The sequence below is a fragment of the Belonocnema kinseyi genome, chromosome 10 (genome assembly GCF_010883055.1).
Source record: "Belonocnema kinseyi isolate 2016_QV_RU_SX_M_011 chromosome 10, B_treatae_v1, whole genome shotgun sequence".
In the NCBI taxonomy this organism is placed as follows: Eukaryota; Metazoa; Arthropoda; class Insecta; order Hymenoptera; family Cynipidae; genus Belonocnema; species Belonocnema kinseyi.
In genome coordinates, this window is record NC_046666.1 from 106155145 (window position 1) to 106178918 (window position 23774).

At 30.4% G+C, this 23774-nt stretch overlaps 2 protein-coding genes across 3 annotated transcripts in view; both read left to right on the forward strand.

The window, feature by feature from the left end:
* The window catches only part of LOC117181447 (programmed cell death 6-interacting protein), a 106304-nt gene extending 95945 nt beyond the window's left edge, over positions 1–10359 (forward strand). The window contains exons 12-15 of one of the 2 annotated variants that reach the window (XM_033374105.1): positions 3556–3705; positions 3784–3925; positions 7305–7481; positions 9910–10359. In XM_033374105.1, coding sequence (XP_033229996.1) covers positions 3556–3705; positions 3784–3925; positions 7305–7481; positions 9910–9977 — 537 coding nt within the window. In that variant the 3' untranslated portion in view covers positions 9978–10359. Of the gene's footprint in view, positions 1–3555; positions 3706–3783; positions 3926–7304; positions 7482–8572; positions 8833–9909 lie in introns of those variants that run through there. The other variant, XM_033374104.1, reaches the window with a different exon arrangement.
* An 8059-nt stretch (positions 10360–18418) lies between these two features.
* The window catches only part of LOC117181307, a 51218-nt gene continuing 45862 nt past the window's right edge, over positions 18419–23774 (forward strand). The window contains exon 1 of the mRNA XM_033373866.1: positions 18419–18697. Coding sequence (XP_033229757.1) covers positions 18419–18697 — 279 coding nt within the window. The remainder of the gene's footprint in view (positions 18698–23774) is intronic.

The following is a 23774-nucleotide window of genomic DNA, read 5'->3' on the forward strand; positions in this document are numbered from 1 at the left end:
TGTTAATATTCAACAATCTTTTGTGTTATATGGTTTTTTTTGTTCTTAATTTTTCCAGAAAACTAATCGATATGTTTCTAACAATTATAATTTCTGTTTATTTAATTATAGTTTATAGTAAGGTAAGATGGTTAGTCGTTGATAATTACGTTGGAACATCAATCTCACTTTTATGTAACTACCATGTATAACTTTCAAAATGTGTGAATAAATTACATTACATAAAATTGATTTATTAAACATTTTTATGTTTTTCAGGATTTTTTCATTACCATAAATGTATTTTGAACGACCTAAGTATCCTAGAATTGGAACGTTTGGAATAAAACATGGAAGAGCTGTGCGTCGAAAGCGTGGAGGGGATGGGGCAATTTTCGGGAGCCAAGTACTCTGCATCCACTTGTGATAGATCGAGATATTAGGTTAGGCCGGTGGGCAGAGTAGGTTTGCTTTCGCTAATCTTATTGCCTGAACATCGACCAATCATAACCTCTTAGACACAAGCAGATATAAGCAAGTGATGTTCAAGTATTGCTCAAAACCTGCCTCATAATATGTATGGCATTGAAATTGTCTAATTCATGGGGTACCTTCTCATGGACCTCGATTTTGAATTCTTCATTGAATGAATATTTCACACACGTTTCACATCCAGATAATCCGGTAGCCACTAACACTTCTGTCTGCAATAATAGGTCCCCGAGATTACTCTTTTTTATAAGCTAAAAAAAGGCCCCTGATTAGAAATATCTTGGGTAGGTTTTCGAAATATGGGTCAATTTTTGTTTAAACCATTTTTTAAAACAATTTTGTTATTTATTCACAAAGAAGTTAAAAAAATCATTTCTAACATAGCTATGCAAAAATAAAAGTTTTTTGCCTCCCAATTTTTTGGTACGACGAACCGTTTGCAATATACAGCAATATAAACAAATTATTTTTTAACAAAACTGACAGATTTGCAGAGTGTTACCTGAGCATCTATTGTTCAGAAAAATATATAACTTGTTTACTGTCTATACCGAGGATACATTTCTTGAAAGTAAAAAGAAATCTCCCTATTGAATAAAAACTTCTCTACTTAAATTGTTTTTTAAAAGTTGCTATTTTTAACAGGAAACCGTTTAGACTCTTCATTTATTAATAAACAATTATCCAGATTAACCAGTGTCATAATATTGCATCAAATTGTTGAAAAAGCTTTATCTAACATTATTAAGATAATTTGTTGTTCATAATTTCTTTCGCTAAATTTTTTATAACAATTAATATAAATAATGCACCTCAGTAACCAGAATTTACTTACATTTTTCTTATTAATCCTTGACATATGATTAAACTTTGTACTCTCGGGATATTTTCTTTTACGACGAGCCATTATTTATTTATAGCCTTATAAACAATGTATTTTTCATAAACATACCCTCCCCTAAAATCCACAATTTTCAAGTTATTAGCGATTACCTTGCTTATATCCTTAATTGTACTATAAAGTATGTTGTTATCTTGAGTAGCATTTTCGATATCTGACCCTTATTATTTATTACTATTGTTATTAACAAAAACGCTAAATTAATCAAATCAATTGTTTCCTAATTTTTTAATTCATTTATGGGACAAAATAAAACTTTTCACCCGTGATATTTTTTCGTACGACTAGCCATTTTTTATGTATCACCTTGTAAACAATGTATTTTTTATAAACGTACCCTCCAATAAAATCCACAATTATTAAGTGATGAGCGATTACGTTTTTCATAGCCTTAATTTTACCATAAAGTATGTAATTATCTTGGGTAGCATTTTTGATATCTGACCCTTACTGTTTACAACTATTGTTATTAACAAAAACGCTAAATTAAGAAAGTCAATTGTGTTCTAATTTTTTTATTAATCTATGAAACAAAAGAAAACAATTCACTCTCGTGATATTTTTTCGTACGAATAGCCATTATTTATTTATGGCCTTATAAACAATGTATTTTTTATAAATATACCCTCCCCTAAAATCCACAATTTTCAAGTTATCAGCGATTACCTTTTTTATATCCTTAATTGTACTATCAAGTATGTTGTTATCTTGGGTAGAATTTTCGATATCTGACCCTTATTGTTTATTACTATTGTTATTAACAAAAACGCTAAATTAATCAAATCAATTGTTTCCTAATTTTTTAATTAATTTATGGAACAAAATAAAACTTTTTACCCGTGATATTTTTTCGTACGACTAGCCATTTTTTATGTATCACCTTGTAAACAATGTATTTTTTATAAATATACCCTCCAATAAAATCCACAATTATTAAGTGAGTAGCGATTACATTTTTCATAGCCTTAATTTTACCATAAAGTATGTAATTATCTTGAGTACCATTTTTGATATCTGACCCTACTGTTTACAACTATTGTTATTAACAAAAACGCTAAATTTAGAAAGTCAATTGTTTTCTAATTTTTTTATTAATCTATGAAACAAAAGAAAACAATTCACTCTCGTGATATTTTTTCGTACGAATAGCTATTATTTATTTATGGCCTTATAAACAATGTATTTTTTATAAATATACCCTCCCCTAAAATCCACAATTTTCAAGTTATCAGCGATTACCTTTTTTATATCCTTAATTTTGCCATAAAGTATGTAATCTTGGGGACGTATTAGTTCAAACAGGAGTGTTAGTGGCGACTGGATTAAGAGCTACCAAACCGCAGACTGGCGAAGTTTTCGTAATAGTTATGTTGGCCCGCAGCAGCACTGCCATGCGTGAAGAATAGTTTTTCATTGGTAAAGAGAAAAAAATTAACTATTCTCTTGAATTTCTATCCTGCACCATTGACAAGGCTTTAATGAACGCACGCGCAGTAGTGCACTGAGCCAACGCTGGGAGCACTTTTGGCGGCAATGTTCGCATCTAGGTTCTCGACCAATGAGAGTTGCAATAAACCAACGAAGTAACTAAAAATTAATCTTATGTAAAAGTATTAATTTTTTATACGTTTTTTTAAATATCATATTATAGGCTCCAAATAAGAATCAAATTTAAAAAATAGGGTACTTCACGGACCTCAGTCCTCAACTGAATATAGTATACTATATAGGATAAAGTAACCGGTCTGTGAGGCCTGCCCACGATACCTCAGAATATTAATCGATCTATTTAAAATTTTACAGAGGTTATAAGAGACCCAAATGTAATTTTGTAGTTTCAGCCAGTTTTTTATTTGTCCCAATCTAATGCTTATTAAGTTGGGGGGAGCATATTTTAGACCACTGTAACGGTATAAAAGTTCATTTGGTCATTAAATCTTTATACAAAATTTCAAAATTTGGAATGCCAGGCTAAATTTGACATTTTGATGGTGCCAACAATTGGTGCTCTTACCCTAGTAGATAATGTAATTAACTTGATTGAAATATTTACTACCTGTAGTTTTGAGACTACAAAAAGATATTTTGCAATAAAAATTTTACACGGGAAATTTTTTTTGTCGCATTATTCAATCAGGCGCCTTAATTATAATTTACATTGATATATCTTTGTATAAAAATAGACTCAGCATTCTGAATTCGCCAGGGAACAATCGGGTAGTGGAACTGCTCGTGAGGAAATGCTTTGTAAACTAGCAGCAGCTTATGATGCATTCAAAGAACTGAAAAATAATTTGAGTGAAGGCGCGAAGTTTTATAATGATTTAACACAGGTGAGAAATTTTGAAAGTGCAATTTGGAACTTCCAGTATGTACTTAATCAATATTTACATACATTTAATTTTTTCCAGCTTTTGGTCGTTTTTCAAAACAAGATATCTGACTTTTGTTTCGCTCGTAGAACAGAGAAGGAAGAACTTTTTAAAGATTTAACAACTAACTTGGGGCAAACAGGACCTGCTGTAACACCAAATCTTCCATCTCATCACGGAGGTATATGCTTGAAACTTAATTTAATTTATCAATTTCTATATATCTTTACGTAGTGTGCCTATTCAGAGTTTATATATATATATCGAAAATTTAAGAAATGTTTCCTTATTACCTTATTCCGGTCTTACGGTCCAATTTAAAGCAAACAAAAAACGATTGTAGTTTTTAAAAAATCGTTATATTTTCAACGTTTCGGCTCCCACTGCGGACGTTCATCAGGAAAAAATTCTTGTTCTAAAATACAAAGTGTTTTTTTCTTTTATATGTAATAAATTAAAAACTAAAATTATAACAACTAATTAGAAACATAATTTATTTTTGTTATTACCTGTCAATTCATCAATACGTAGGCGTAAGACTGGAATAAGGTAACAAGGAAACTTTTCTTAAATTTTCGAAATCTTATCGACGGTCGAAAAAAGCGGAGAAACAACTGGAGTATTGCTCCGAAAAGTTCGTTTAGATCTTTCACATTTGTGTGTGTGTATGTATGTATGTATTTTTCCGCTATGAAAGCGGAACGCCTACTCTACCACAGCCAGAACAAGCCGGCAACAGAGAAAAAGAGGCGATGCTTTATGACCCGGAGAGACATCAAAACCCAGGTTTCTCTCAACCCTAAAGATCTGGCTGAAATGGATAACGAGCTTCGTGGACATTTTTCCAAAGAACCCGACCTCTGGCCAAGGTTCGAAAGTTCGCGCGCGAATTCCGGACCCGTTATCACACACTTAACAAGTCAAAGTTACTGACCGTCAGGCAGCATATTGTTGAGAGAAAACGGATACTCTCTTACGCTAAGAGAAGTCTAGAGCGGAGATAGAGATGCGTCAGAGAAAATCAACAGTTTCTCTCTAACCCATTTCGAATCTTCCAAGTCCCTCCAGTTACTTTCGACCACCCGCCAAAACCAGAGGAGGTCGAAATATTTTGGAGAGAAGTCTACGAAGTGCAGCATAGACTGGACGAAAACCTAGATAACATAAATAGCTTCAATGAGCTGTGTGATGCCCTCATAACACCTGATGAAGAATGCCCACCCATCACTACCGAGGAGGTGAAAAAAAGTATTAAAAAGGATAAAGAACTATTCCGCTCCGGGACCAGATGGTATCAAGATCTTCTGGTGGAAGAAGTTTCCTTCAGCCCATCAGAATTTGGCCCGTATTTTCACCTCATATTTAAAGTTGGAAGAACCAATTGCGGAGTAGTTGGTGGAAGGTCGCACAATACTCCTGTCGAAAATAGGCAACTTAGCTGACCCGAAGAATTATAGGTCAATCACTTGTCTAAACATACTGTATAAGATATTCACAGCCATCCTAAATAATAGGATTGTTCAGGCAATTGAACCTGTGTGGCAAGAAATGTTTGAACAACGCGGCTCAAAGAAAGGCGTAGCAGGATCTCGGGAGAACCTGCTCATTTATAGATGTGTCTGCAAAGATGTAGCATACTACCAGCGTGACTTATCTATGGCCTGGATTAATTTCCGGAAAGCTTTCTATTCGACCTCCCATAGACTTATAATCTGTCTTTTGGAAAGCTTAAAGGTTCAGCCGCAAATCGTGACGTGCATAGAGAGATTGATACTGCTTTGGAAAACCAGATTTACTATCTCATCTGGAAAACATCGTGTGACAACTAACAAGGTCACCTTTCAGAGAGGTGTTTCTCAGGGCAACACTATGAGCCCCACTCCTCTTTTGCCTCACATTATTTCCACTATCTCTAGCACTGCGCCATTCCGACGGGTACTTTTGCGGCAAACCTGCATATCAAAAGTACAAGGTCACTCATGTATTTTGCATGGACGATCTTAAGATCTATGCTAATAACAGAGAGCAACTGCATCTAGCTCTGGGGGTTGTCGAACGATATACTAAGGAAATTGGAATGGAATTTGGGTTAGACAAATGCGCCAAGGTTTATTTGAAGCGAGGAAAACTTAATGGCATCCCTGAAGATCCTGAGCTCGTTGATAGAAGCGCCATACGACATCTTTGCGCTTGGGAGACTTAGACATACCTGGGCGTGCTACAGAGCTGCATTCAGGATGTGACATCTATAAAGGATATTCTCCGAAGCAGATACAAACGTCTCATCCGGAAGATTTGGTCCTCCAAACCATGGGCGAAGAACCAGCTCAGATCCCTTGATATCGGGACACGAAAGGTTATGCACATGAACAAAAGCATGCATCTAAAGTCTTCTGTTCCGCGACTCTACATCTCATACCGTCAAGGTGGTCACGGAATATTGAATCTTGAATATGTCTTCACAACAGGATTATTCTGGGTACAGCACATAGAGTTGAAAATAGAAGAGACCCTCTTCTTAATATGGTTCGAAAGCACGAAGAAGTGTTGGCAAAGGAGCGTTTATTAACAAAGCAGCGGAGGAGGCTCCTGAAACTCTCGGACTTAACTTCATTCAGTATTAGGGTTGAGTAAAATGCATCAAGTTTTATCTATCTCGAGTACTCACTCCTGAAAGCCCGGATTAAGAAAGCACAAGAGAAAAACTTCCGTGAACAGCTCCTGGATTAGAGGATGCACGGCATCTTCCACAGAAATGTGCAGGATCATTCAATTTCGTGTGAACTAAGTTTTGCTTCCCTTAAATCACCCGGATTGAAGTCTGGCACGGAGTGTTTCATTTCGGCATGTCAAGACGGTATTATTTCCACCTTAACATACCGTCGCCACATTTTAAGCGAAGACATTCCACATAATGGCTGCAGGGCGTGCCATGCACACCCCGAGCATTTAGTACACATACTATCTAGTTGTTCAACTCATGCGGGAAAAACCTACATCCAGAGGCACAATGCGGCACTAAGAGTGCTTTATTAACATCTCTGTTACTCTACGACATTAACCTTAATATCGCTCTTCTAAATTCTCCTAGAGAAATATAGTCAATTGTCGAGGATGAAAAGTGGCGAACCATGTTCGTTATCGAATTTTCGGCAACAGCTGACAAAAATATCATAGCCAAGGAGAATGAAAAGAAAGAGAGGTATAGAGACCTTATAAAGGAGTTGCGACGATTGTTCCCCGAATATTCTATTAAACTAATCGTCCTTATCATCGGCGCTCTTGGAGGTGCCAAGCTTTCAATGGTTAGTAGCCTGAAAAGCATCCCTGCGTGTGAACAATATGCTAAAACACTTGCGGGAAAAATGCAGAAGGCGGTCGTCCTTGGGTCGCTCCATGTCCTCAGGGTGCACGAGACTTTTGCCGGATCGTCGTATTAATTTGGTTAAGGACTATAACCACCTATCTCACGGTCGTGAGACGTGGTTTTAGCTGAAATTTTACCGCGACAAACTTTTAATTGTGTGTGTGTTTATTTATATAACTTTTAATAATTATAGGAAAACCCCAACCACAATCAAGCACGGATTCTGGATCAAAATTGCCGTATCCTTTGCAGTTTCAAGGTTCAATGCCTATTCCCCACAGCACCAACACTACTCCGTATCCGGCATATATTCCACCTCCAATGCCCACGACTTACAATCCATATGCGACAATGCCATATCCAGTTCAAGGTATGTATCTTTATGGATATAGTCCTTTCCGAATCACGTTAAGCAACAATGAGGTTCCGTATGTAAAATTTCGGACAGATGTAAATCATGACAGATTTATATTCTGCACGGAACTTTTGAATGCCAACACTTTTAGATTGCATTTTGTTGAGGTTTTGAGAACCATTTTCATGCCATTACAAAGTCAATATAGCAGCGAAAAGTAGGATAGATTCTCGGTAAGAAGGCTTGTATTGAAAAATATTGAAAATTTCCAGTCTCTAAGAAAGACGCTTCTATCCTATGATTTGGAATTGTCGGTTAGGCTGCAAAATTAATAAGATTCCAATTCCTTTCAAAGACGATTGGTGCTGCAAAGCTTAACTTTAACACAATTTTCATTTAACACACAGCAATACATCACATTTTAGTAAAACTTTACCTTCATTAAAACTTTATCAATCACAAAAATATAAAAACATAATTAAATTACATTTCTTTTGCATTATTTGTCACTACATAGCAATTTATGTGGAAATTAATCTTGGCTACATAAAGTGACAAATGCTTAGTGTTTTTAAAGCTTTTTACGTCATTACTATTCGAAATACAGTAAACAAAAATATCGAAATGCACTAAATTAATTAAGGGTTTACCATTTTTCTGTTTAATGATTGCTGTAAGGTATCCATAAATATTAAAGAGGAACATCCAATGAGTTAAATCCCGGCTTTTTTAATGTCCTTGAAATATGTCAATTAACTTTTACATAAACATTGTGTCTTATAGACTTAAACTCGAAAAATCGTTAAATTGGGATATTTCTGTTTGTAAATACAAGATATTTAATCAAAAACCATATGACAGAATAGAAGGATCTTTCTTAATATCAAAAAAATTAATAAAATGAAAACCTCGAGAGCCCCATATTCCCTGCTGTAGATTGCGCAACTCTTTGAGGCACTTCGACTCAGCTAAATGATGCGGAGGTCCTTCTTGACAGCTCTGTGCCAAAGCTGAGTCGATCCGACCTATTGGCCTGGGATCGACGGTAGATACAGAATCTACTTTGGAGGCACCCGATTTTAAGCTTTTCCATAAACTGATTATAGGTGGCTTTAATTTTCCACAAGCATCACCTCAAGTTCCATATGGTGGATATGCAACTATTCCACGCTATGACGGAGCACAGCATCCACAAGGCAGGAATCCTTGGAACATGAATGGATGAATAATGATCCCATGTACATGCAGAACGAGCTTTATTGCAGCGAACACGTGAAAACGCGCGAAACTGACACTACTGTATATCTGGGTTGTAATGTAATAAAACCGTACTACAAGTTCGGAAAGTCATGCAATAATTTAAAAATATTCGTTGTGGTGTGCGAAATCTTAAACCAGTACGAGTTAGGTTTAGTCATTAATCTTAGGAGCCTTTCATAAATCATTTGCTTTGTTTAGTGAGGGGGGGGGGGGGATACGGAGTGCCACATAATGGCGAAAAACTACGGTAAAATGTGAAATAACGGACAGCAAGGGGGGGGGGGGTAGACAATCGCCGGAAAATGGGCCTCGTGGTTTATGGATGCACCTTTAGCTAAGCCTTACTTGAATTAAGTTAAATTAAATTGAGTTGAGCTTTTTAATTGAAACAAATTCTAGCGCCATGATTCAAATAACGTTACAAATTTAAGGTAAAAGAATGACGGCGATGGCCATAATTTAAATATTTAAACACTATGAGTCCAACAAACTAATTCAAAATGACTTGTGTCATTTTATAGTTACTTTTTAATGATTTCAAAATTATATTCAAACTGATTCATCAACATTCATTAACATCATAAGACTTATTTGAGTTTGTGTTCAACTAAATCTTAGCTTCACATAGTTCATAAATAGTTTAGTTAAGGCAACTGTTTTTTGCACATCTCTAGTATTAATTGCTCCTCCGTCTTCAGAATGTTACTCATTGAACCATCTGAATCGCTAAACGAAGCCACTTAGTTTTGAAAGACATTCAGCCCGGCCCCTGCTCTTCTTGAAAATTACTTTAACCTCTTTCTGAAATCCGGCAATTTAATTCTTTTTCAAATTAATATATGCGATTGCAACGAACTCACATAAAGATTAGATAAGAAGAAGCTTCTCATTGCTTTTCTCCAGGCAGAGGGTTAAAATCAGTGTCCTTAGAATTTGCTTTAATGTGGTAAGAATAATGTATTAAAGATATTAGACACAGATGCGGCGGCTTGATCTAGGTACCTCTCCGAACGTGTGGCTCTCAATCGAGCCACCGCATCTATGTCTTATATCTTTGAATGTATTATTTTCTTTCGGCGTTTTTTTATGATATCTTACTTCAAAGTAACTTTAAATACACTTTCTAACTTCTTGTAAAACAAGCAATAAGCACTCTCTGACTAATACTTGTCTAATTTTTCAGATGATGAAAAATTATGCACGTATCAAGGTAAGAAAATATCAAACGATCAGAAAGTAAAGTCACATTAATCTGCTACTTGTGAAATGCCATGGGTCATTGCCATGGGCTGTTCTGGTTTATATTATCAGTCACGTGCGCATTTTTGTAAATGCAATCAAGTGATCTAATAAGAGCAGTGTGCCTAATTTGACATACTGGGCAAAGTCTCGGTTTTACCCCATTATCTACAGACTGGGTTGCATTCAAGTGCATATTATTATTATTATTAATATTATTATATTATTATTATGTATAAAATGTATGTATTATGTAAGCATTATAAGCCGACTAATTCAGTTTTGTGTGTTTACCTATTTTATGCCGCCATTTTTTTATTTTATCATAGACAAGATAGAGAAAATCAGTTTATTTATGTAAGGTTTTTGATATTACTATAGCCATGATCTTCACTGAATTATTACGAACAAAACCTTTTATTTAGTAACGTCGATGCTAACTGTAATAAAACTTATTATTCGCACTAAGTTCTTTTTTATCACTTATTTCAATCATATTCTGCTGCAGCTGAAGTTATTCTACAAACTAAATAATAGCATTTAAAAAAGATATATTCTTTTTATAAAACTCATACTTTAGATAAAACTAAAAAAAATTACAAATAAAAACCTGAAATACGTAATTTAAAATTACCATTACTGGGACACATAGGAAAAGCTAACCCACATAAACCGATTTTAAAATAGGGAATTGGAATTTTTGTACAAAGACCGTTATAATAAGTGGCTAAGACATTCTTTGATCCGTTAGAACAAAAAATACATTAGTAATTTAATAGAAAAAATTAATATAAATGGATATTTTTAAAGCTAGTCAGTTCGCCCATTAGTGGGACACGAATTTTTGTGCATATCCTTAAGTGGGACGCCAAAGAAGTCAAAACTGGGACAAGGAAAATACATTGGAGTTTATCAAAATAAAATGGCACAGTTTACCCATAATTTATTACAGAATACATTAAACAGCAAGAATGGATTGTAATTACCGTTTAATTATTTATTCTAAAAAAGTAATTTAAAGTAGTTTATTGAAACGTCTAATTCTAACCTTAAATTTTGCCAACTGCTTAGGTAAGTAATTTAACAGTAACTTATAAATTAAATTTTTTAATAAAATTAGGAAGTTATTTTTTGGTTACAAATTTTATTTGGTTGAAAATTTTATTGACTGAAAAATCTGTTTTGAATAATATTTCAACTATTTTGTTGAAAGTTCGTCTTTTTGTTCTGAAAATTCGTCATTTTAATTATAAATTAAATTTTTTTGAGAAAAATTCAACTGTTTTGTTAAAAATTATATTATATAGGTAGAAAATTAATTAATTTGGTTAAAATATTGTTCTTTTTTCCATAAAAATTCTTATTTGGTTAAAAAATCATGTCATGTTTAATTTCCCTACCGAAAGAAATCTCTGAGTTTTCTTTAGCGAAATAGCTTGGCCCATTTGAGTCTATAAATAAAGTCGATTTGAAACAAAATAGTTTCGGAGATAGTTTAAGAGATTTGTGTCCTTTTCAAGATCATTTTAGTGGTTGTTTCAAGAGTGGTGCGACGGTAATATAATGTTCCTTTTGTATTCGTCACGTACCGGGCTGGCAGAGTTATTTACAGTAGTTGGTCGTGGCTAATCCGTTCTCCCTTTTTAAATTTCTCTTCAAATTATTAACACTTTTTTTTAATTGATGAATTTTCTCATTATACTTATTTATAATTATATCTTATATACTGATATACAATTTTCTAGTTGAATTCAAAAATGTTGTCTTTTTTGGCGTATCTCATTCCATTTACGAGAAACGTTCTATTAATTCAAATTTTAAGCATTAAAAAAAAAGTTAGATATCTGAAGTCATCGAAACCCGTAGATTCCGAATGATTATGTTTTAGGTTGTAAACTATGAAATTAAAAAAAAAATCTACTTCTATATTATAATCCTAAAGCTTAACGAAGGACCCTTGAGTGTCGGCTACTCTATTGAGATAGCCTCTCTGCTTGTTATTTATGATCGTATTCTTATTTCAATTTCGCAAAGGATATTTTAAAGCCTTCAGACCATTTAAACGAGCTTCCTGGACCTTTAAAAATATCTACCTGAGTGCCTGCGGAGAATTTCTCTGAGCTTGTTTGACCTAAAGAATTTTTAGTATATACTCAAAGACTCTTTTCGGTAGGGTTATAATTAAAACATTTTTCGTTTGAAATATTGACTATTATATTTTTTGATAAGAATTAATCTTTTTTGGTAAAAAATTAGTCTTTTTTTATTTAAAAATTCAAGAATTTGTTAGTAAATTGAAGTATTAGGTTAACCAAAAAAGTTAAATTCTGATTTAAAAAAATAATAATTAATATTTCAACCAAAAAAGATTTTAATTGCATATTGAAATCAGACGAATTAATTTTAAAACCCCGAATTTCCAATTAAACTGCTGAAGCCTCAACCTAAACAGATTAATTTTCAACCACAGTTAGTCCAGGGAACGAAGATCAAAAAGGTGCCTTCCCTATTAACACAGAATATTGCCTCAATATTGCACCCATATTTCCTGCAACATCCGCAATACTGCATGAAATATTGAGGCAATATGGATGCAAAATGATGATGGCCGCTTTTTGAAATATTGGGGCGTTGGATTTGACGATTGTAGTACGCAAAAAGATAGGTGGGTGTTGCTACTCGCCAAGGCCTAATAGAGATGTGCGGTTGAAATCTGCAGTACCAGCCTCTTTCAGGTGATACGTCAGTGTGTTGCCTTGTCGACTGAGCAGAGTGCAGGGATCGTTGATCTGCGAAAATTAATAGATGGCGCTAACTACCATCTTTTGGGAATAACCCGCCCCCTGCAGCGGCGGTTGAAATCTGCAGTTCCAGCCCCTTTACAGGTGATACGTCAGCATAGGCAAAAGGTAATTTTGAAATTACCTTAATTGATATTATTCGTAATGACAATCAGTTTTCCAATCATTTTCAATCCCAGAAAAAATTAAACTTATAATTATACCAAATTTTATTGTTACATTCCAAACATGTCTATTAAAATTACATAATGTATTTTTGCAAAAAATAAAATTAAAAAGACCATGGGAGTAACTAATAATATATTTCTTATTATATGTAATTACATAAAGATAGTGCAAAATTGATTACATAATTTTAGATTTATTCTTTAATTTTTTTCAAATTTATTTTTCGCAAAAATACTTCATATAATTTTGAGAAAAGTTTGGAATTATTTAATAACATTTGTTATAATTATAAGTTTAATTCTGTTTGTGGAGTTGAAAAATAATTTAAAACAGATTTTCATTACGAATAATATCATTGAAACTAATTTCTAACTAATTTTGCCTATGCAAAACCTATGCCTTTGCCTATGCTTCACTGGGGTGAAGAATTTATTGAATGGAAAAGGAAATGAAAACAACGACAGTGTACAAATAAGTAATTTATTAACAACAGGAACCCTATTAGAATAACAAATTATTAATTTAAATTAATTAATTAATTATTCGCAAGATCAACTAATAATCCAGCAGCCATTAACACTTCTGTGTGCACTAAAGTTTCGACGCAGTAAACGTCCCCTGATTATTAATATCAAGGTTACTTTTTTTAAATCTGGCGCAACAACTTTTTAAAATAAATACACTAATTTTTATAATAGAAATGTTCAGAAATTATTTTCGAAAAGTTCATGGAGAAAGAAGACTTTTATGCTCAAGTTAGAGCGTTATAAAAAATTGAATTTGCACTACAATTGACATATTTTGGCTACATATCTCAGAAACTCTTGGACCCAAAATTTTCGATAAAAATTTAAATCATTTATCAGGTCACTTGCTCCACTCCTTTCTTAACAACTACGTGAGCAATTTTTTGAACTTCTTAACAAAACACTTCGTTTACATTGTCCACGCTGGATGCTATATCATTTGTAAGGAAATCTCGTTTCCTATTTTTCTATTTTGTATTAAGTTACATATTTACTTTGAAGAAATAGTTGCAAGCTGAAGCCTCGATTGAAATGACGCTGTATTAATACATATTTTGTATCCATGGAGTTGTATGTACATAAATTTTTGTTTTAACTGTTTCTCTATTCGACGGAAGCGCGGCGATCGAAAATTCGAAAACTGAATTGGGAAAGAAATGTCAAAATAGTGAAGGTTATATACTTCGAAAATGTACCTTTCTATAACTCTAACATTTAACTTTTGAATACAGGTAAAACTAAAAAATGAAGGGTTTGGCTTTCTTTCTACGAGGCAGTTTCTTTACCTAGTCAACTCAGAACGCCTATCCGATAACTCTTTTCTGTCTTGCTTTGCAAATTTATAAGAACTAATAATTATTTAAACAGGTTTAATTGAAAAATTAAGGGCATGCTCTACGTGATCACGTGACCAAACCAGTCCTCTGTTAGGACAATTTTTTTGGTGTTCACCATGTCCAAAGAAAATGGTATATCGCTCTCAAAGTTTAGGATATAGAAAATGAGACAATAAATTGCGTTTTTATATTTAGTTTGAGTAATAATTTTGGAAAAAATTATCCAAGTAAAAATAAGTAGGTAAAATTATTTTCATTTTTTTTGGTGTTCACTACGTCCACACGGACTGAGATATCATGTTTAATATTTGACAGATAAAATAAAAAGCACTAAACAACGTTTGTATACATAAACAATAACTTTGGCAAATTCGATGCAAATCAACAAATAAGTATCTGCACACACATAACCTGTCATTATTTTCCGAGAATTTTGAGCTATTTCTAGCGGAGAAAAAAGAAACTTTGAACGTCGTTAAAGTAGATGCCTCCATTTAAAAACAAAATTTCCGTCAACCTCAATTCAGTGGCGTAATAAGAAAATACAGTCCCTCAGCACATATATTTATGAGGTTCCTGTCATTATTTCGTCTGTTCTTGTAAGTAAGTAATCACCTCAATTAAAAAATTATTGGATATCTCCCCTATATTAGCATTTCCTTTTAATTTCATTGAGATAAATACAATTTATCGGTTTATGTGCTCCAGTTCATTTTGAGGTTATGTCAGAGGTAAAGAGTTTTTTAAATCCATTTTCAGACGTTATTTTAGGCCTCGGAAATAACGAAAGTATTTAAAATAATTATATCGTAAAAATTGTGCTCAATTATTTAAATAAAAATCTTGGTCTTGTAAGAGTTATTTAAATAATTTATAAACTTCGGCTTTCGTGAATGAACGTAGAATGCTACTATTTTCTTCAAAATTTAAGAATTTTGTTTTAAAAAAAATAGTCAATCTTCTTGGTGCGAAAATCATAATTTCAATTGAAAATCGGAGTGCTTTGTGGAAAATTCGCCTTTTTATGTTCAGAATTTAACTATTTGGTCGAATATTAACTTTTTCTGCTCAAAATGCTTATTTACGTTTTGAAAATTCAACTGTTTTGCAGAAAAATCGTCTTTTTGGTTTAAAAAATCATCTGTTGAAATATCCTTCTTTTTGGCTGAAAATGCAACTGCTTGGTTGGAAACCCTTTTTAGTTTTACATTAGAATCTTTTTTTCGTTGTAATATCAACTGTTACATTCTTGCCTACAGATTCAACTACTTAGTGAAACTTATTTGTTAAAATTCATTTTTTTTGTAGTATATCATTGATTTTTTTAAATTCAAACCCATTCTTTTCGGTTGAAAATTCGACAACTATTCTGCTGAGAATTCATTTTTGAGTAGTTGCAATTTCATTTTCAAATAAAAATTTAACTTTTTCAGGTTTGTTAAAAAAATATCTAACGTTCTAAACGTATAATAAATAATAATTAAATAAAGTGAATGCATTTTTTTCTAAAAATATAACAATTTTTTGTTTGAAGATCTAGCTGTTTTGAATATTCATTTCTTTGGTAGAAAGTGTTAGTATTTTATTTGAAAATAATATAAATAAAGGTCAGGGAATATGAAAAATTGGCAAGCGAAAAGTTAGGATATTTTGAAATTCGCATTATGTAGCAACCTTCTTGTTACCTTAAATAAAGACGGTATTTTATCACAATTCAGGGTGGCCACTGGATCGGGAAACCTGGAAAACCAGGAAATGACCGGAAATTTTATGAGACCGAGAAAAACCGGAAAGTGACAGTGAATTTTTCTTTTTGCCGTGAATTTTGCCAAATTTTTTACAATAAAAGATCTTTCCAAATTCGATTTTAAACGTACTTTTAATAGTTGAATTGTGATCTTTTTTAATTATGGTATCATTCAGTTTTAAATACATAATTCGAAAATCTTTCACTTTGAAAATTTTGGTATTTTAGATTTTCAATTTTTAACAATTTAATCATTTATTTCACAAGACGATTGGGAATCATTTAAAAATTTTATAATATACAGATTTTAACGTTAAAAATTATATTGTTTCAATTGGAAAGTCTTATTCGTTAAACAAATGTAAATGCCCGATTGCAACTTTATAAACTGTTTTCAATTTAAATTAAATTAAAATTACTTAATATTTATAAATATCTGAGTGTTCATTATAATTAGCAATTTTAAATTAAATATTAAAAACTAAACAAAAACAGTGTTCTCAGAAAAAAAATCGAATAATTTGAAGAAATATTTAGGAACTTTGCAAAAATTCAAAATTTATCTAAAATTTGAAATTATTTTAAATAATTGAAACGAAGTGTCTTCGTGTACCGACAAAGTCCGGCTATTGGTACGCAAAATTAGTAAAAACAATTTAGAAGCGTTTTAAGAATTTTCAAATGCTTGAGAAGAATAAAAAAGACTTCCTAAAAAAATTGATGATCATTTAAAAATTGGGTCCTACACATATTAAAAAAAATAGAAATATAATTTCTCGTCTTTTTATATTAAAAGAAAGGAAAGAAAAACACTTAATTATTCGTATAATTGTAATTTAAGGTTATATTTTTATTCTAGCGTTACAATTTTAATTGTTCTATTTAACCAGATTTAATTTATAAGTCAAATTTTAAGGGATATTTAGAAGAGTTGAAAAAATTCAAAATTACTTTTGAAATTTGAGACGATTTCGAATAAGTTAAACGAAGTGTTTATGTGTACCGATAAGATCCGACTAATCGTAGTAAAATTTGTTGCAAATAGTCCACGCCATAATTTAAAACAAAATATAGGTTCTGGCAGATTTCAAACAACAAATTTATAAGCTTTTTAAGAATTTTGATAGGCTTCAGAAAAATAAAAAGTATTTCCCAGAAAAATTGAAAATTATTGTTTACTTGATTAAACTTATTTTAAGAGAATATTCAAAAAGTTTTTTAAAGATTTACAAAATTGTCAAAAATGAATGTAGAAGGTTTTAAGAAAATTTCTTTAATTTGGAAGAATTTAAAAAAAAAATAATAATTTGAAAAAATGTAAAACAACACGCAGAACATCTACGTGTTGTTTAAAAATAATTTCACTTTTAATTTGAACATGTTATTTTAAACTTTTTAAATTTATAGCTGGAATTGGAATTTATCCAGAAAAATAATAGTTCTGACTTGGAACCAGAAATTGTCAAATTTTAACAAATTCCGAGCTAGTACTGGAGAACAGAGAATTTTACTAAAAAATGATAACTCTTAGTTCAAATGGAGAATTTTCAAAGAGAATTAAAATTCTTGATTTGAACACGAATTTTTTCAAACGAATATTATTTCTGAGTTGAAATGAAGAATTTTCTTGAAGAATTAAAATTCGGAATTTGAACTGAAAAAGTTCAAATTTTAATCAATTTGGAGCTAGAATTTATTCAAGAGAATAACAATTCCTAATGGAAAATTGAATTTTTGAAACAAAATTCTTATTCTCTGGTCAAACGCGGTATTTTGGCAAAAATTTAAATTATGAATTGGAACAGAGAGATTCACAAAAAATTGTAATTATTACAATTAGTTGAAATCGAGAATTTTGGAAAAGAATAAAAATTCTGGATTTGAACAGGTAATTTTTAGAAAAGAATTAACATTTCGGATTTAAACGGGGATTTTTCAATTGTAACTACTTATGAACTAAAATTAGAATTTAAAATTGCTTAAAATTGTATAATTTTAAACATTTGTAAATCCATTGATTGATTCTTCAATTTCAAAGATTAAAAATGATAACGTGGATTTATATTTTTGGAACTGAATCTGAATCTTTGAACTCCACAATTTATAAATGTATAAGATTCTTAATTCGACAATTTAACTGCATTTAATTTAAAATTGTTCAGTTGAAAAGTGTTGATAGCTTTCATTTTATAAGTGTACATTTTTGAGCATTTTAAAACAAAATTGTTGAATGAAACAAATTTTAACTAAAATTTACAAACTTTAAAATTCAAGAGTTTCACTTTGACTGCTTTTATTTGAAAATCAGTTTTTATTACTTCGAATGGAATAATTTTTTGAAGGAATCGCAATTGATGGAAATGGTTATCCCAGGATGAATTTCATAGACTACATTATGCGATACGAGTCCGATCCGGATGTGAAGTTCATTGTATTATTGGGAGAAGTCGGAGGGGCTGAAAAATACGAAGTACGTGAAGCTCTGAAGGCAAAGAGAATGACAAAACCATTGATCGCCTGCTGTATTGGAACCTACTATATGCTAGTATGTTTAAGTCCGATGTTCAATTTAGACACGCTGGATCGTTCGCGAAATGCAATGTGGAGATTGCCCTTTGCTAAAAACACCGCTGTAAAAGAAGCCGGCTGTTATGTACCTGAAAGTTTCGATACTCTGAGAATCCTTATTTACAGTGTTTATTAGGACCACTGGATTACAGCTGTGCTAGGGTAAGATTGTTTGTTGTATTATTGTACAGGCCTCAGATTCACTAAACTATTGTCAAAATTTAACACTTTTTTTTAAGAAGGTACACTATTTGAATATGTACTATTTGGAAAAATATCACACAAAACAATATTTTCTCATAATTAATAGCTGATTTTAAATAAAAAAGTTGAATTTTTATCTAAAAACACACCAGTTTTCAACCAAGAAGATTAATTTTTCAACAAAAAGGATCAAGGACAAAGATCAAAGGACAAGATTCTGCTATTCATACCAATTTCGGTGCAAATAGCCACATTATAATTTAAAACAGACTGTAGATTTTTGAAAAATTATAAAAAATTATAAACTTTTTAAGAATTGTGAATTGCTCCAAAAGAATAAAAAGATTTTCATAAGATTCCTAGAAAAATTCAAAACACTTTTTCATTTCGGAATGTTATTTTAGAAAATTATTCAAAAAGATTTTAAAAGATTTCCAACATTTTAAAAAATAAATCTGGAAGATTTTAAGAAGTTTTTTTCAATTTGCGAAATTCTTTTAGATTACAGAAAAAACTTTTTTCATTTCAAAAGATATTTAGAAATCTTAAACAAATTTCAAAAATAATTATAACGTTGAATAAATTAAAAACAACTGATATATTTGTCACTATTTTGAGATAAAATTTTGAAGCTTTTCAAGGATATTTTTAGTTAAAAATAATTGATTTTTTCAATTTCTAACGTTTCTAGCTAAAAATTGTTCAAAATAATACAATTTTGAAAATTTTAAAGTTCATTGATTCTTTATTCTAGAATATTTAAAATTATAACGTGGGTTTATAGTTTTAGAATTAAATCTGAATCTTTTAACTCATTCATTTTCGAAATGTAAAAATTCTTGCAGTTTATCTGAATGTTCAATTGAAAATTTCAAAAGTTGAAAATTCGAGCGTTCCATTTTGAGTGTTTTAATTTGTAGATTATTTTTTATTACTGAAAATGTAAAAAGTTTAACTGAAGAGTTTGAATTTTTCCATTTTATTGAGCGTGAAAAATGTTTGCGAACCGCAAAAAACCCGAGAAGTGACCGGGAATTTTTTTCCAGTTGAACATTCGTAATTTTAGTTGAAAATGCAGCTGCTTGGTTGAAATTTAATTTATAAAGTAAAAATTCAGCTGTCACATTTTTAGTTGAAAATTTGATCTTTGGTAGTTCAATATTCCACGATTTGACTGATAATTTGTGTTTATTTATTAAAAACTCGACTAATTCATTAGAAATTCACAGATTTTGTTTAAAAAATCGATATTTTTGTAGAAAATCATCTTTTTCTTTGAAAGTTAATCTCTTGATTAAAAAATTCTTTTTTTGTTTACAAATTAAGTATTCTGTCCAAATATTTATCATTTCAGTAAAGAAGAACATCTTTCAGGTTGGAAATGAAATTACATGTTTGAAAATTAAGCTTTTTTTTAGAAATTATTTTGATTTGTTTAGGATTTATCATTTTAATTAAAAATTAATTTCTTTTCTTAAAAAATCGCTATTCAATTGAAAACTTATTTTTTCTTTGAATGGAAAGAAATTTTTTACCGAAACTTGAACTATTCTGTTGAAAATTTTTTCTTTTTTGATAAAATTTTTTTTTTAACTGAGAAGACGACTATTATTCCAGTTGAATATTCCATCATTTTAATTAAAAATTCATCTCTTCACTTGAACATTTATTTTTTGGCTATAAAACTAATTATTCAATTTTTGGTTTACAATTTATTGTTTTTAGTAAAGATCAAATATGTTGTTGAAAATTCAACTATTTAAGTTGTAGATTGATTGTTTCAGTTGAAAACTCATTTTTATAATTTAAAATTCAGCTATTCCAGTTGAAGATTCATAATTTTAGTTGAAAATTAATTAATGTAGCATTTTTTTTCTGTGTTGTTTTGTTACTTATTGAAATTATGGATAGAAAATATAGCCTTTTAAGAATGCTAAGTACTCACTTGAAGAGGTAGAATAGTTATATCTCTTCCTATACCGCAACTTCTATCCTTTTCGGGTATCCCGTTTATATTATATTTATAGTTGCGTAATCTCCGCAAGGTGTCTCGTGAACATGGAAAATGACATTATGCCACGTAAGGGCCAGCTGTGTTATTGAATTTCGACAATTTCAGGGCGGTTGCATTCCCGATAAAATGAATCGATCCGATGCTACCAGACCTACTTGCTGTAAAATTATAGGGAATTATCAGTGTTGAGAAGTAAAGAGTTACAGACAGGGGCAGATCGAAACAGTTTTTCGAAGGGCCCTTCTGGAAGCAGAAAGATTGAAAAAGATAGAAGTCATGGGATAGGAAACGATAGAAGAGTCGCTTAGCATTCTTAAGAGGCTATATTTTCTATCCATAATTTCAATAAGTAAGTAGCCAAAAAATAAATGTTCAAGCAAAGAGATGAATTTTTAATTAAAATGATGGAATATTCAACTGGAATAATAGTTATCTTCTCAGTTCAACAAAAAAATTTAAAAAAAAAAGAAAAAATTTTCAACAAAATAGTTCAAGATTCGGCAAAAAAATCTTTTCTATTAAAAAAAGACAAGTTTTCAAATAAATAGCGTTTTTTCAACAGAAAAAATTAATTTTTAATTAAAATGATAAATCTTAAGAAAAAATCATTTCTAACAAAAGAGGTTAATTTTCAAACATATAATTTCATTTCCAACCTGAAAGATGTTTTTTTTTCACTGAAATGATCATTATTTGGACAGAATACTTTAATTTGTGAACGAAAAGAGGAATTTTTGAACGAGGAGATTAACTTTAAAAGAAAAAGATGATTTTCTACAAAAAGATCGATTTTTTTAACAAAATCCGTGAATTTCTAATAAAATAGTCGAGTTTTTAATAAATCAGTCAAATCGTGGAATTTTTAGCTACCAAAGATAAAATTTTCAATAAAAATATGACAGCTGAATTTTCACTTTATAAATTAAATTTCAACCAAGCAGCTGCATTTTCAACTAAAATCACGAATCTTCAACTGGAAAACAATTCCCGGTCACTTCCCGGGTTTTTTTCAGTTCGCAAACATTTTTCACGCTCAGTAAAATGAAAAAATTCAACTCTTAAGCTTAACTTTTATCATTTTCAGTACTAAAAAATAATCTACAAATTAAAGCACTTCAAATTAAACTCTTAAATTTTAACTTTTTTGAAATTAAAGTTTGAATTTTTTTATTCAGAAATGTTATATTTCATTGCTCAATAAGTTATACGTAAAAATGAAAGGTACTGACACATTTGAATTGAACATTCAGGTAAACTGCAAGAATTTTTAAATTTTTAAAATGAATCAGTTAAAAGATTCAGATTTAATTTTAAAACTATAAATCCAAGTTATAATTTTAAATATTCTAGCATAAAGAATCAATGAACTTTAAAATTTTCAAAATTGTATTATTTTGAACAATTTTTAGCAAGAAACGTTAGAAATTGAAAAATTAAATTATTTTTAACGAAAAATATCCTTGTAAAGCTTTAAAATTTTATTTCAAAATATTGACAAATCTATCAGCTGTTTTCAATTTATTCTGCGTTATAATTATTTTTGAAAATTGTTAAGAACTTCGAAATATTTTATGAAATGAACAGAGTTTTTTCTACAATTTAAAGAAAATCCCGGAAATTCAAAAAAAATTTCTTAAAATCTCCACATTTATTTTTAAAAATTTTGGAAATCTTTTAAAATCGTCTTGAATAATTTTTTAAAATAACATTCCGTAGTGAAAAATTGTTTTCAATTTTTCTAGGAATCTTATGAAATTATTTTTATTCTTTTGAAGCCTTTCACAATTCTTAAAGGTTTCTAAATTTTTTATAAATCTGCAAAAATCTACAATTTGTTTTAAATTATGATGTGGCTATTTGCACCAAAATTCGTACGAATAGCAGAATTTTGTCGAAACAAATTTCGTTTAAATTATGTGAAATGATTTCAACTTTTTAATTAACTTTGAATCTTTTCAAAACTTCTAAATATCTCTTAAAATTACTCCAATTTTTTATACTACTAATAAGTGTTCAATTGCTATGTAAGCACCAAAAATCAACAATTTCACTTTAAAATTAAACATTAAAAAAAATTAACAATCAAAATTGAAACGTGTGAAATTTAAAAGCTCTTAGAATTTTTAACGATTCAAGGCTTTCTTACTCAAACAGTTCAGTTTCAAATTGTTAAATTTTCTATAAATGGTTTTAATTCATTCGTCATAAATAAATAGTCAAATATTGCTAAATATTAAATAATTCTATTTTGTTTTTAATTTAGAAATTGAAAGTTGAATGGATTGAAAATTGAATATTCTAGACTGAAGCAATATTTTTAATTTAGCAAAAGGATTTAATTAGAAATAAATTATTGTGAAGTTATGTTTAAGTTAAAATTATGTAGTTTTTAAAATTTTGAATGGGATGTTTCTATTTTTTTTAATGACTAAGATTTTCAAAATTAATAGCTTTAATTTTTAACGCTAAAATCTAGAAATTCTTAATTTTGAACGGATTAGAATCGTTTTGACAAATCAATTATTGTTCAGTTTTAAAAGTATTTCCATTTGCATTTGATAAACTAACAACGGGTTTTCTAAAAAATTTGCAATTTGAAACGCTTTTAATTTTTAATTATTCAAGTGTTTAAGACTGCATTCTAAAATTCTTTAAATCAAATAAAAAATATAGAATGGATAATTTTTAAAGTAGAAGATTTTCGCATAAAGCATTGTAAACTGAATGATGTCAGAATTGAAAAATATAAGAATTTAATTAATAATGTTTAAAACTTTGGAAATCGAACTTGGACAGATTAGTGGTTAATTGTAAAAAAAAAAGTGTATTTAGTGCGACATTTTTCCAAATAGTACTAAATTAGTTTCATTCCTTTAAAAAAACTGTGAAATGGTGTAAATATTTTTGGTAGGTCTGAGGCCTATACAAAAACAATCAATCTTGC